Source organism: Carassius carassius, chromosome 3 (assembly GCF_963082965.1).
Source record: "Carassius carassius chromosome 3, fCarCar2.1, whole genome shotgun sequence".
In the NCBI taxonomy this organism is placed as follows: domain Eukaryota; kingdom Metazoa; phylum Chordata; class Actinopteri; order Cypriniformes; family Cyprinidae; genus Carassius; species Carassius carassius.
The window spans coordinates 37489954-37501853 of NC_081757.1; the positions used below are offsets into that span (position 1 = coordinate 37489954).

Here is an 11900-nt window from a genome sequence, read left to right on the forward strand (position 1 = left end):
AAAGTTTGTGGAAACTGTTGGGATAATGTAAGTACACAACTAAAAAAAAATATATAACATAGATATAGTGATTTCTGCTATTTTTAAAGCAGAAAAATTACATATTGTGCCTTTAAGAGAAGTGAAGCTCAACTCCGGGGTTCTTTGCGGGTTGTGATCTAAACCGTTACCATTATTTTAGTTAGTCCTACAGAAAAATATGAACGCCTGTCATTCCAAAATATAACATAATGTGTTTAAAAACAAATTAATTCTAATAATACTTTTTCTGTATTTTTGTAAAATAGACTAATTGTGTACACATTACTTTCCGCTTTAGTCAAATATTCAGAGGAATACTCATTTTGAGTCAACTTGACTGAAATATAACTTCAGTTACCGGAAATCTTTAAAGACAGCCCCGTTTTGCACACGTCTCTGTCTCAACACAGAAGCAGTGTGTCAAAGGATCAGTTCAGAGAAATCGAAACTTAAGGGATATTGAGCCATTGTTTGTCTTAATCTGTGTGTAGGCTATGCTACATGAAGTGATATGGCGGCCGCTATTTCTCAGGACCAGTTCAGCTGTCCAATCTGCCTGGATCTACTGAAGAATCCAGTGACCCTTTGCTGTGGACACAGTTTCTGTATGAGCTGCATTACAGGCTGCTGGGATCGAGAACAACATAAAGGGGTTTACAGCTGCCCCCAGTGCAGACAGACCTTCAGTCCAAGACCTGCGTTAGGCAAGAATGTGGTGCTTGCTGAAATGTTGGAGAAACTGATAAAGCCCAAACTCCAAACTGTGGTTCCTGCTCAGCATTATGCTGAACCTGGAGATGTAGAGTGTGACGTCTGTACTGGAAGAAAAAGCAAAGCTGTCAAGTCCTGTCTTGTGTGTTTGGAATCTTACTGTCAGACTCATTTTGAACATCATGAAGAATTTCGTTCAGGTTCAGGAAAGCGACACAAAATTACTGATGCCGTAGGACAACTCCAGGAGATGATTTGTCATGAGCATAATAAGCTTTTGGAGGTTTATTGTCGTACGGATCAACAGTGCCTTTGTGTGCTCTGTATGATGAATGAACATAAAACCCATGATGCTGTCACAGTTGCAGAACAGAAGACAGTGCAAGAGGTATGAACTGACTTTATACACTGACATGGTCTAAAAATCATCTGACCCAATACTGTTGGCAATGCTCATGGATTTTAGAAGCAGAAATGACATCAGTAAAACCGAGACCTGTGCAATTACTGCATTATACTTCACATTTTACCATATGAATAGTTGATAGCATACACTTACATGGCATGATACTAAGATTAATAATATGAAAAAACACGCAGAAATAAAAAAAAAACGAAGAAATAAAATATATATCCATTGTTGGTTTTATGCACCATGGCACTAAAACACAAATTGTTTACTGGTTATTTCTTTGTCTCACAGAAACACTTAAAGGAGAGACTGAAGCAGCAAATCCAGGAGACAGAGAAAGAGATTCAGGAGCTGAGAGAGGCTGTGAAGTGTCATAAGGTTAATTATGAGAAGAACTGCTGGCTATTACTTGACCCAAAAATGAAAAAGTCTGTCATCATACACACACACACATGCTGTCCCAGATGTAAATTACTTTCTTTCTTCTGTGGAACTCAAACAGATTTTTAAAGAAACAATGAGTCCATATAATTCAAGTTGGTCTCTTAAAATTGAGGTTTTAAAAACAATGCAAAACAAACTCAACATAATCCATACAACCAAAGCTGATAATGTGTTCAGAAGCTAAATGATAAGTGGTCGTAAGGAAAAATACTTATATTTGTTTATTTATAAATTATGTGTTTGCTTCAACACATTGTCAAGTGTTATACAAGCATGTTTCTGCATCACTTCTTGTATGAGTATCACAATTTGGTAACGTCATGCTTTAAGATTCAAGATTCAAGATTTTTATTCGTCACATACTAAATTATATATAGCATACATAACCAGCAGTGAAATGTGAGTCAGGTCCGCTCCATGGACAGTGCAATTATTAAAGAAAAACAACACAGATGAAAATATACATAAATATAGCTATGTAAGAATGAAATAAAAGTAAACAATAAAAATATAAGAATAAAATATAAAAAAGATGTATATTGTAGAATTAAATATAGAACGCAAAATAATGTGCATGAACGTAAACTGTAGTCTTAAATATTAAGATGTACAGGGATGTACAATGTGCATATATGCATTTTACTGTGGTCTTAAATATAAGATACACAAGAAGCAAATGTGCAAACACGGTGACACTGTCAGTGTGTCTATGTGAGGTAGTGAATAAAATGAAAAAGATAAAGTGAACATTAAGTGGAGGCATGAGGATGTTAAGGTGCTGGTTAAGAGTTTAGGAGCCTGATGGCCTGGGGGAAGAAACTCCTCCTGAGTCTCTCGGTTTTTGCCATCAGGCAACGGATAGCGCTTACCAGATGGCAGCAAAGTGAAAATATGGTTACTAGGGTGGATGGAGTCCTTGATGATTTTAGTAGCTCTACTTCTGCAGCGTTTTAGGTAGATGTCCTGTAGAGAGGGGAGAGCAGACCCTGAGATGCGCTCAGCTAAGCGCACAACTCTCTGCAGTGCTTTGCAGTCTTGACTGGAGCTGTTCCCATATCACACTGAGATGCACTGAGTCAATACACTTTCTATAGCCCCAGAATAGAAAGTTTTCAGGATTGCTGGTGAGACCCTGAATTTCCTCAGCTGTCGCAGATGGTACAGTCTTTTCCTGGCTTTATTAACCTGAGTTTGAATGTGAGTAGTCCAAGTCAGGTCCTCCGAGATGTTTACACCAAGGTACTTGAAGCTGCTCACCCTCTCCACAGGGGTCCCGCTGATCATAAGAGGAGTATAGGGCTGCTGCTGTTTCTTCCTGAAGTCCACAATCAGCTCTTTGGTTTTGCTCACATTCAGAAAGAGACAGTTGTCCTGGCACCATGATGTCAATTTCTCTACCTCATCCAAGTATGCGGTCTCATTATTGTTGTGAATGAGGCCTAGAACCACAGTATCATCAGCAAATTTGATAATGGATGTGGAGCTGTGCGAAGACACGCAGTCATGTGTGTAGAGAGAGTAGAGCAGGGGACTCAGGACACAGCCCTGTGGGGCTCCTATGTTCAGGGTGATGGAGCTGGAGGTGTACTGGCCTAGTTTCACCACTTGAGGTCTGCCGGTGAGGAAATCAAGAATCCAGTTGCAGAGGGAAGAATTCGGGCCGAGGTCTATGAGTTTAGAAGCTAGCTTTATGGGGACTATAGTATTAAAAGCTGAGCTATAGTCAATAAATAGCAGCCTTACATAGTTCCTGTTATTGCTGTCAATGTGTGTGAGAGAAGAGTGCAGGATGTGAGAGATGGCATCATCAGTGGATCTGTTTGGGCGATAGGCAAACTGAAGAGGGTCCAAAGTATCTGGTATGGAGGAGCAGATGACATTTTTAACCAGTCCCTCAAAGACCTTCATGACTATTGATGTGAGGGCAACTGGACGATAGTCATTCAGACAAGAGGGTTTATTGTTTTTAGGCACAGGGATGATGACTGATTTTTTGAATGAGGTGGGAACCACCGATGTAGCAAAAACATGCTTATGTTTATTTAAAAAATTGCTGTGAAATTTTTCATATAACTCCGACTGGATTCGTCTGAAAGAAGAAAGTCATATACACCTAGGATGGTTCAGAGGTTAGCGAAACAAAATCAAATTTTCAGTTTTGGGTGAACTAACCCTTTATGGGACCTATCCACTTACATTATATGGACTCACAGAAATTAATTATTTTTCAGAAAATCTCTGTGTTTCACAGAAGAAAGAAAGTCATCTGGGACAGCAATAGGGAGAGTTAATGATGAAAAAAAATTATTTTCAGGTGGAGTATTAATTAACCCAGCAAGAGCTTACTAAATGGACTAATGATAATGTGTCTCCTAACAGCGCTCTGCTGAGGCAGCAGTGAAGGACAGTGAGAGGATTTTTACAGAGCTAATCACCTCCATTGAGAGAAGTCGGTCTGAGGTGATTCAGCTGATAAAAGATCAAGAAAAGGTTGCAGTGAGTCGAGCTGAAGAATTCTTGAAGCATCTAGAGCAGAAGACTGCTGATCTGAGGAAGAAAGAAGCTGAGCTAGAACAGCTTTCACATACTGAGGACATCTGCTTCCTCCAGGTAACAAGAGCTCTGGTAATAATAATGTCTTGTAATTACACAAGCTTTTGCTAATATTAAAAAAGTAATGTCAATAATTCTCTTAAGTGATGCCACATGATGTTGTTCTGTTATTATCTCACTGATTGGCAACTGGTGAAGTAAGCACAGGGCATCAGGTGTTTAAAGTTTTTATGCATTTAGTTTCTAAATTGAATATACACAGAAGTAAAATAAAGTGTTTACTGGGATATGGCCCATATGTTTTAATTTGTTCAATATGCTAAGGGGATAATTCACCCAAAATAAGATAGTAAAGTGATATTAGATATACTAAATATACTAAATTTTACAATTTACCAATTTTAAACTTGTTACACTGATATTTTACACTTTTCATGTGAAAATCCTGTTGTTTGTGTGTCTGTAGAGTCTCCAGTCTCTCTCTGTCTTGCCGGACTCACCCAACATCAAAATTAGTGCTCTTCTCTCCTATGATAATGTAGAAAAATCTGTCTCTCTTCTAAGAAAGAAACTTGAGGATTTCTGCCAAGAGGAGATAGAAACAATGTCTTGTAGAGGTAAAGTACTGGATGATGTATTTACTCTCAGAAATAGGTCAATATGCAAGTACAAAGCTGAAAATTATTTCTTTATTTTACATGTATTTCTTTATTTGAAATTTATTTAATAAGACACTTGCTTCTCATATAGTATGTTTAGTGTATACATTTTAATTTCCCAAAACCATCAAAAGTCATAGATCATAGAAACTATTGGTTTACAATGATTTGGAAAATGCAGCCAAATTTAAATATTATAAATGTATTAAATAAAATAAATAATTTTTATATAAAAAACTGATATCACAAGAAAACTGACTAGATATAAATGGTTGAGCTTCTCTTCAGTTTTATCATCAAAATGTAAAGAAATGTGTAAAGGTCATGCACAATGAATAAGCTTCCAGAGCATCAATAAAGATATTTATGTGCAGAGCCAAATTGGGTCAGTATTCATGCGTATTTACATGATGTTACATGTTGGTAAGGTCTTGTAAACATGGTGAACATTGGTTAACGCGTTGGTTTATTAAGGATAATCAGTCTAAGACTGATTGTGTGTTGTGTTGGAAACTTTAAAATACACTCAATATTTTAAAACACAGTGCAATTGCTATAAAATTAATGTGGATTTCACACCAATGTGTTCTGTTTGTTGATTTTCATAGTGAATTGCATCCAGGTAATTTCCTTTCCTGAACCCAAGACCAGAGAAGAGTTCCTCCAATGTAAGTTAATATAGAAATATACAAACACAGAAAGATATACCAGTGGTTCTCATTTAGTGGCTAAATTTTCCTATCAGTTTTTTCAGCCTGTGTCAAATTATTTTATTGAACCTAAGCAGTTAATGATAATATTTATCACTGCCAGGGTTGTTATAAATGTTTTATATAGTTGGTCCTGAAAAAATAAATAATAATAATAATAATGAAAGCAATTGTGTCATTGTTCAGACGGAGTAGCAAACATGAGGCAGGATTTGGAAACATGCATATTTTTGAACCACACAATTTTTTTCTATGCATTTAAATTTTGTTAAATATGTTGTATTTAGTTAAATGGAAGCTTAATCACATTTTTGCCTTTAATTGACTTCTACCAAGGGAGGCATTATCACTAAAGAAAAATTAGCACAAATCCAGACTTTTCAAAAATGTGGGGCTGAGCTTCAAGATCATTGGAAAATTTGAAAAATTTAATTCAAATTTATATTAAATAGGTCAAATCTGTTATCAGCATAATACCACAGACTCTACTATAATGTGAGACATGCAATTTTGCTAAATTTATCCAGAGATAAATTTGAGGAACAACTTTTTCTTAAAATATAATAAAAAACGTTTTTGTTTGTTTAAACAACAATTTAATTAAATTGTATGTTAACTTTTAAATAGGTACGAATTATTACCATACAGAATACAAATATACAAATATTTTATAATTTATTAATATTTAAAGTCTATATTTACTGTTGCAAAGTATGGACACCACTTTTCACGATGCTGGAGTGCCCGTGAGCTTTGCTTAACCCTTTGGAGTGCACTCCATTCCAAATTCTTGCCACTTCACCCTGGACTCCATTTCCCATAATCCTTTGCCTGCCTGGACTCATCATCAATTGCAATCAACTGTCTCTCATCGCCTCATCAATCTCACACTACGTATAAGAACAGCACACACACATACTCATGTAACTGGTGATTGAATTTTTGGCTGTTTTCCAAGTTTCCTAGTTTTGCCTTGCCTTAGTGTTTTGATCGTTGAATTTTTCCTTGACTCTGATTGTTTGCTACCTGCCTTTAACTTTGCCTGTTCCATGGATTAATCTTTTGCCATTGCCTTGGATGTGAATTTTTGCTGGTGTTTGGCACTGCCTGTTTTGACCACGTTTTTCTAATAAAGCCTGCAGTTGGATCCCCACTCCGTTGTCGCCTCCATCGTTACAAAATCACCAGTCATACCTGGATCTAGCGGCTTTAATTGGCAACTCAGCCCAACCATGGACCCAGTAGACCAACTATTACATCTTTGTCAAGAAGGCCTATCTCTTGAGGAGTATGTTCACCGGTTCTATGAGTTGTCATCTGTGACTGTGACTGTTTTGATGACATTTAATTTAAGGAATTATTCCATTTTGGACTCCGTAAACCACAGGGGCGCCCCCCAAGGGGTGGCCACGGCTAGGATGATTTTCAGTGGGTACTGGGTAGTATTAGTTTAAATGCTGAATGTAAATTCACAATAGTTTAAGAACTGAAAAAAAAAAACAATTCCAGCACCGGATGCAGCCACCAAAATAGAGTGCAGATTGGCGCTCTATTTCTGTTATCTGATAATTATCTAAATTATAGATAATTTCTGTTATCTATTATCTGCCCAAATAAAACACAGAGTGCGTGCATATTACGTGATGATCTACACTTGTTCACATCTATACAGTCTTTGGTTCACATACGCATTTATAGTGCGTTCTTTCACTGGAAATTTAGAATTATCACATTTTTCAAGATATGTGGCATACAGTTTATAGATCTATATAATTTATATAATGTCATATAACGTTAGTTACTATCACATGAAGAGTTAGCTACGTTTGTCTCCAAAAGTAAACATAATTACAAATGTGATATTGATTTTATACAACAGTTCAATAAAAAATAATTTAATATTAAGAGACTTAAGTTTTAGGCAACATATACCTGTTTTTATTCTATTCCTAAAAACAAAAATCATCCCAAACACAGTCACTGTTTTGTGTCTCTAAGCAACATGAAAGTGTTTCTTTCCTGAATGAATCAATCGTTTAAATGATTTGGTTAAATCGCAATGACTCACTTATATACAGTGACTCACTCCCACCTACTAGGGGTTTTAATTTCACATTTAAGGTACCTTTTAATTTTTTTATAATTTCAAACATCAGTTTTCAATGTTTTATGTTTTACATATCAAAACATTATTCATTCATTTGTAACTGCAGGTTAAAGTATTCCATGTCCCTCAGAGCTGCATTAAACAGTGTGTAAAAACTTTCACTTCAGATGCAGCTTCTGTTTTCTCTGCATTGCAAAGATACATTTTGTTGATACTGGTTGCATTTGCTTGGTAACAGCCCAAATGCAAGAATTTGACCTAAAAGATGGTGCACACTTTTAGAAAGAATGGCATAAAGGTAAAAAAAAAAGGAGTCAGCTGTCATCACAATAGAAATAAGATATCAGCACAATAACACACTCAGTCAATTATTGTAAATTTATCGTTATCGATAAAATCACAGAAATCACAGATTTTTTGTCAATATTACAAACCCTTAATATTTTTTTCTTAATTTTGGTGTGCCACCCCAAGATTTACTATGGCCTCATCTGGCCACCCCTATTTAAATTTTCTGGGGGTACCACTGGTAAACCAACTAAATCATTTTTACCTGGAGGGGAGTTTGATGGTAGTCTGAGGGAAAGTATGGACTATGCGCTATTATTTGGTTCCTTTTACTGTGGGAGAAGCAGAGTCTCTGCCCAAAATGGCTGCCAATCCAGAAACCTTTTGCAAGATTGCTCCCATCTTGTCATCAGTCTCATCCCATAATGGATGCCATTCAAAAGCCTGCTCACCTCAAGCCTGCCAGTCAAGCTGAGTCGACTCACAGCTGATCTCCCGGAGTCAAGCTGAGTCGACTCACAGCTGATCTCCCGGAGTCAAGTCGAGTCGACTCACAGATGATCTCCCTGAGTCAATTCGAGTCGACTCACAACTGATCTCCCTGAGTCAAGTCGAGTCAACTCACAGCTGATCTCCCTTAGTCAAGTCGAGTCGACTCACAGCTGATTTCCCTGAGTCACGTCTCGTTTGTTCACTCAGAGTCCTGTCTGTTGCATCCAGATCCTCAAGTACTGTTCTTTAGTATCCCAGACTGGCATCCAGCTTGGAGGACCCTAAACCAGCGCTCTCAGACCCTTCTGTCCCATTAGTAATCCCCTTGTCTGCTGCATTTCCTGTATGAGGAATTGCTTTCTGGTGTGTATGGGCTGCGTTCACTACCACCAAAGTTTCAGAGCCAGCGACGTCCATGGAAGGATTGCCAGAGGTGGCAGTGATGCCCTTTCCGGATGCTACGGAGGTAGCATATGCTGCAGAACCTCTTGAGGCGCCCATTAATTAACTCCCCATCTGTCCTGTCACAGCTGTGGAGGTCGTCTGTGAACTCTCTGCCTGTCCTATCATGGCTACAGAGGCTGTAGCTGTGACAGTCTTGCCAGTTACTGTCAAGAAGATTATGAACTGTCAGTCTATCCAGAATCAATCCATGAATCTGTTTCTGAATTATCTGCCTGTCCCATTTCCCTCAGTGAGACTGATGTTGAATCACCTGTTCCAATCCCATCAAAAATTCTGATTTAGTACTATATGCCTGCCCAGTATCAGTCCATGAGTTGTTTGTCAGTTTAGATCCAGTCTTTTTACACTATCTTTGCCAATACATCCAGTTTTTAACTGTCTACCTATTCTATCTCATTCAACGAGTCAAATTCTGAACCATATGTCTGTCTCATTTCTAACAAAGAGCCTGATTTTGAAATGTATGGCTGTCCAGTTTCGGTCAGTGAGCCTGTTTATGAACTCTCTGCCCGTTCAGTGGTCACCAGGGAAACTATTGATGAACTTGTTGTATTCCTTGCCTCTATTCTTGAGACCGTCTGTCTGATATGACTCAGTTTTTCCTAGTCCCCAATCACTGCCATGGGATTGTGATCAGTCTTGTCTGTTATGGTGGTCTTCAACTATGCTCTGGTGGTCTTCTGCTCTGTCTGCTTCACCGTGGTGGTCTTCTGTTCCATCTGCTCCGCCATGGAGGTCTTCTGCTCTGCTACGGAGGTCTTCTGCTCTGTCTGCTTCACCGTGGTGGTCTTCTGTTCCATCTGCTCCACCATGGAGGTCTTCTGCTCTGCTACGGAGGTCTTCTGCTCTGTCTGCTTCACCGTGGTGGTCTTCTGTTCCATCTGCTCTGCCATGGAGGTCTTCTGCTCTGCTACGAAGGTCTTCTGCTCTGTCTGCTTCACCCAGGTGGTCTTCTGCTCCGTCTGCTTTGCCCTGGTGGGATCCTGCTGTCTGCTCTACCATGGAGGACTTCTGATCTGCCCGGGTGGTCTTTTGCTCAGTCTGCTCTGCTTTGGTAGGGCACTCCGTTCCCAACTCTTGCCACTTCACTCTGGACTCCATTTCCCATAATCCTTTGCTCAGACTCATCAATTGCAATCACCTGTCTTTCATCAGTCTCCCATTATAAGAACAACACACACATGCTCGCATCGCTGGTGATTGAATGTTTGGATGTTTTCGTAGTTTCCTGTGAGTTCCTTGTTTTGGCTTGCCTTGGTGTTTTGATCGTGGACTGTTTCCTCACTCCGATTGTTTGTTGTTCCATGGATTACTCTTTTGCCATTTGATGTGATTGTTTGCTGATGTTTGACCCTGCCTGTTTCCACCACGTTCTTCTGATAAAGCCTGCAATTGGATCCCCACTCTGTTGTCTCCTCCATCGTTACACCACTGCACTGAAACAATAAGATAATAGAAAACTATAGTTTTAATTTTGTGGTAGAAATGCCCTTATTTAAGCATTTCCTTTTACCCTTTTCACTGTTAAGTTGAATTATTTTTATTAAGTAATATATAAATTTAAAAAAGTAAATTTGTTTTCATTAATTTTTTTATTTTATTTGTACTTTACATTGAAAAGCCAGTGACTTCAGAAATGCACACATTCATTCTGCTGACACCAATATAAGTGTATGTATGATGTGTACAAACATTTCCTAAGGTGTTTCCCTTTTCTTTTTTTTTTTCTTTTTTTTTTTTGGACCTCCATTAGATCGCAGCAAGTTTACTCTGGATCCAAACACAGTGAATAAAAACCTTCATCTCTCTGACGGGAACAGAATGGCTACTTGCGTGAATATAGTCCAGAAGTATCCTGATCATCCAGACAGATTTGATCATTGGGAGCAGGTGTTGTGTAGAGAGAAAGTGTGTGGACGCTGTTATTGGGAGGTTGAGTTGAAGAGGTGTGTGGGTATATCAGTTGCATATAAAAGCTTGAGCAGGAAAGGCACAGGTAATGCATCTTTGTTTGGATGTAATGGTCAGTCCTGGAAACTCTCCTGTAATCCCTGGAGCTGTTCGTTCTTGCACAATAACAGAGAGATAAAACTGCCTCTAGAGCCCAGCTCCTGTATAGGAGTGTATGTGGATCACAGTGCAGGAATTCTGTCTTTTTATAGAGTCTCTGACAAAATGACCCTCATCCACAGAGAACAGACCACATTCACTCAGCCTCTCTATCCTGGGTTCAGGGCTATTGAGGAATCATCAGTGAAACTCTGTGATCTGTAAATATTAAGGGTGTAAAAAAAGTCAGGTTAAAGCATTCTTTTACTTTGCATCTAACCAAAAATTGTAGACAAAAATAATTTACGTATAATTTTTTTTAAAGGATTAAAAAGGAAATGTAATACATTTACTTTTTTTTCTAATATAACAATTATTCAAAATTCTGTTGATTTTAAAACAGAATAGTTTAAACAGCTATGAAAACAAACAAACAAACAAAAAAATAAATAAAAATAAATCACAATCTTTTCCTGAGTAAATGTTACAGATTGTATCAGTGAATTAGGGTTCATCCAGCTACATTAATTTTGTCTGCAGATAAAGGTGGAAGGAAACACCCAAAATAAATATAAGCATAAAACATACGCAGCAATGTACAGTACTGTCATGTAGCACAAATTGTGATGTCAGTAATACAGTTTCATGTCATCATTCTCTCTTCTGTATTTCCCAGCTACTGTATTAATCTAACTTTAAACGTATGACAAATCAAATCTTATGACAAATTGCTGTTGTAAGTTTGCGAGTTAATTTACGTAAAACTGTGTACCAAATGAATAAATGTAAATATGCATAACATCTTGTTTTTTAACTGAAATACCAGTTTATGTTGCTGAATCATCTTTAGAGTGAAATAACCTATAAATGAGACCTAAAATGGGAACCTGTTTTTCCAGATTATAATAAGATGAATAATTTAAGTTTGGGCTGATATACACTGAGGGAACCAGAAAAAAGAGAGAGAGAAAAATGCCTCAAAAATAGCA

General features: G+C 37.8%; 1 protein-coding gene across 2 annotated transcripts; it reads left to right on the forward strand.

Annotated features, from left to right (window-relative positions):
• The first annotated feature begins 450 nt into the window (after positions 1–450).
• LOC132126149 (tripartite motif-containing protein 16-like protein) lies at positions 451–11245 on the forward strand. Of its 2 annotated transcripts, none has more exons than XM_059537250.1 (6): positions 451–1120; positions 1436–1522; positions 3968–4198; positions 4608–4758; positions 5409–5468; positions 10616–11245. In XM_059537250.1, exons 1-6 carry the CDS (start codon positions 533–535, stop codon positions 11134–11136), a joined length of 1638 nt encoding a protein of 545 aa, XP_059393233.1. In that variant the 5' UTR covers positions 451–532; the 3' UTR covers positions 11137–11245. The 2 variants fall into 2 exon arrangements, with proteins under 2 accessions (XP_059393233.1, XP_059393243.1); XM_059537260.1 differs by lacking the exon at positions 10616–11245 and adding an exon at positions 6646–6782.
• The last annotated feature ends 655 nt before the right edge of the window (positions 11246–11900 follow it).

Coding starts and splice junctions, on each gene's coding strand:
- LOC132126149 (XM_059537250.1), top strand. CDS start 533: ATGGCGGCCGCTATTTCTCAGGACCAGTTCAGCTGTCCAATCTGCCTG. Junction 4,199..4,607: donor AGGACATCTGCTTCCTCCAG/GTAACAAGAGCT, acceptor GTGTGTCTGTAG/AGTCTCCAGTCTCTCTCTGT. Junction 5,469..10,615: donor CAGAGAAGAGTTCCTCCAAT/GTAAGTTAATAT, acceptor GACCTCCATTAG/ATCGCAGCAAGTTTACTCTG.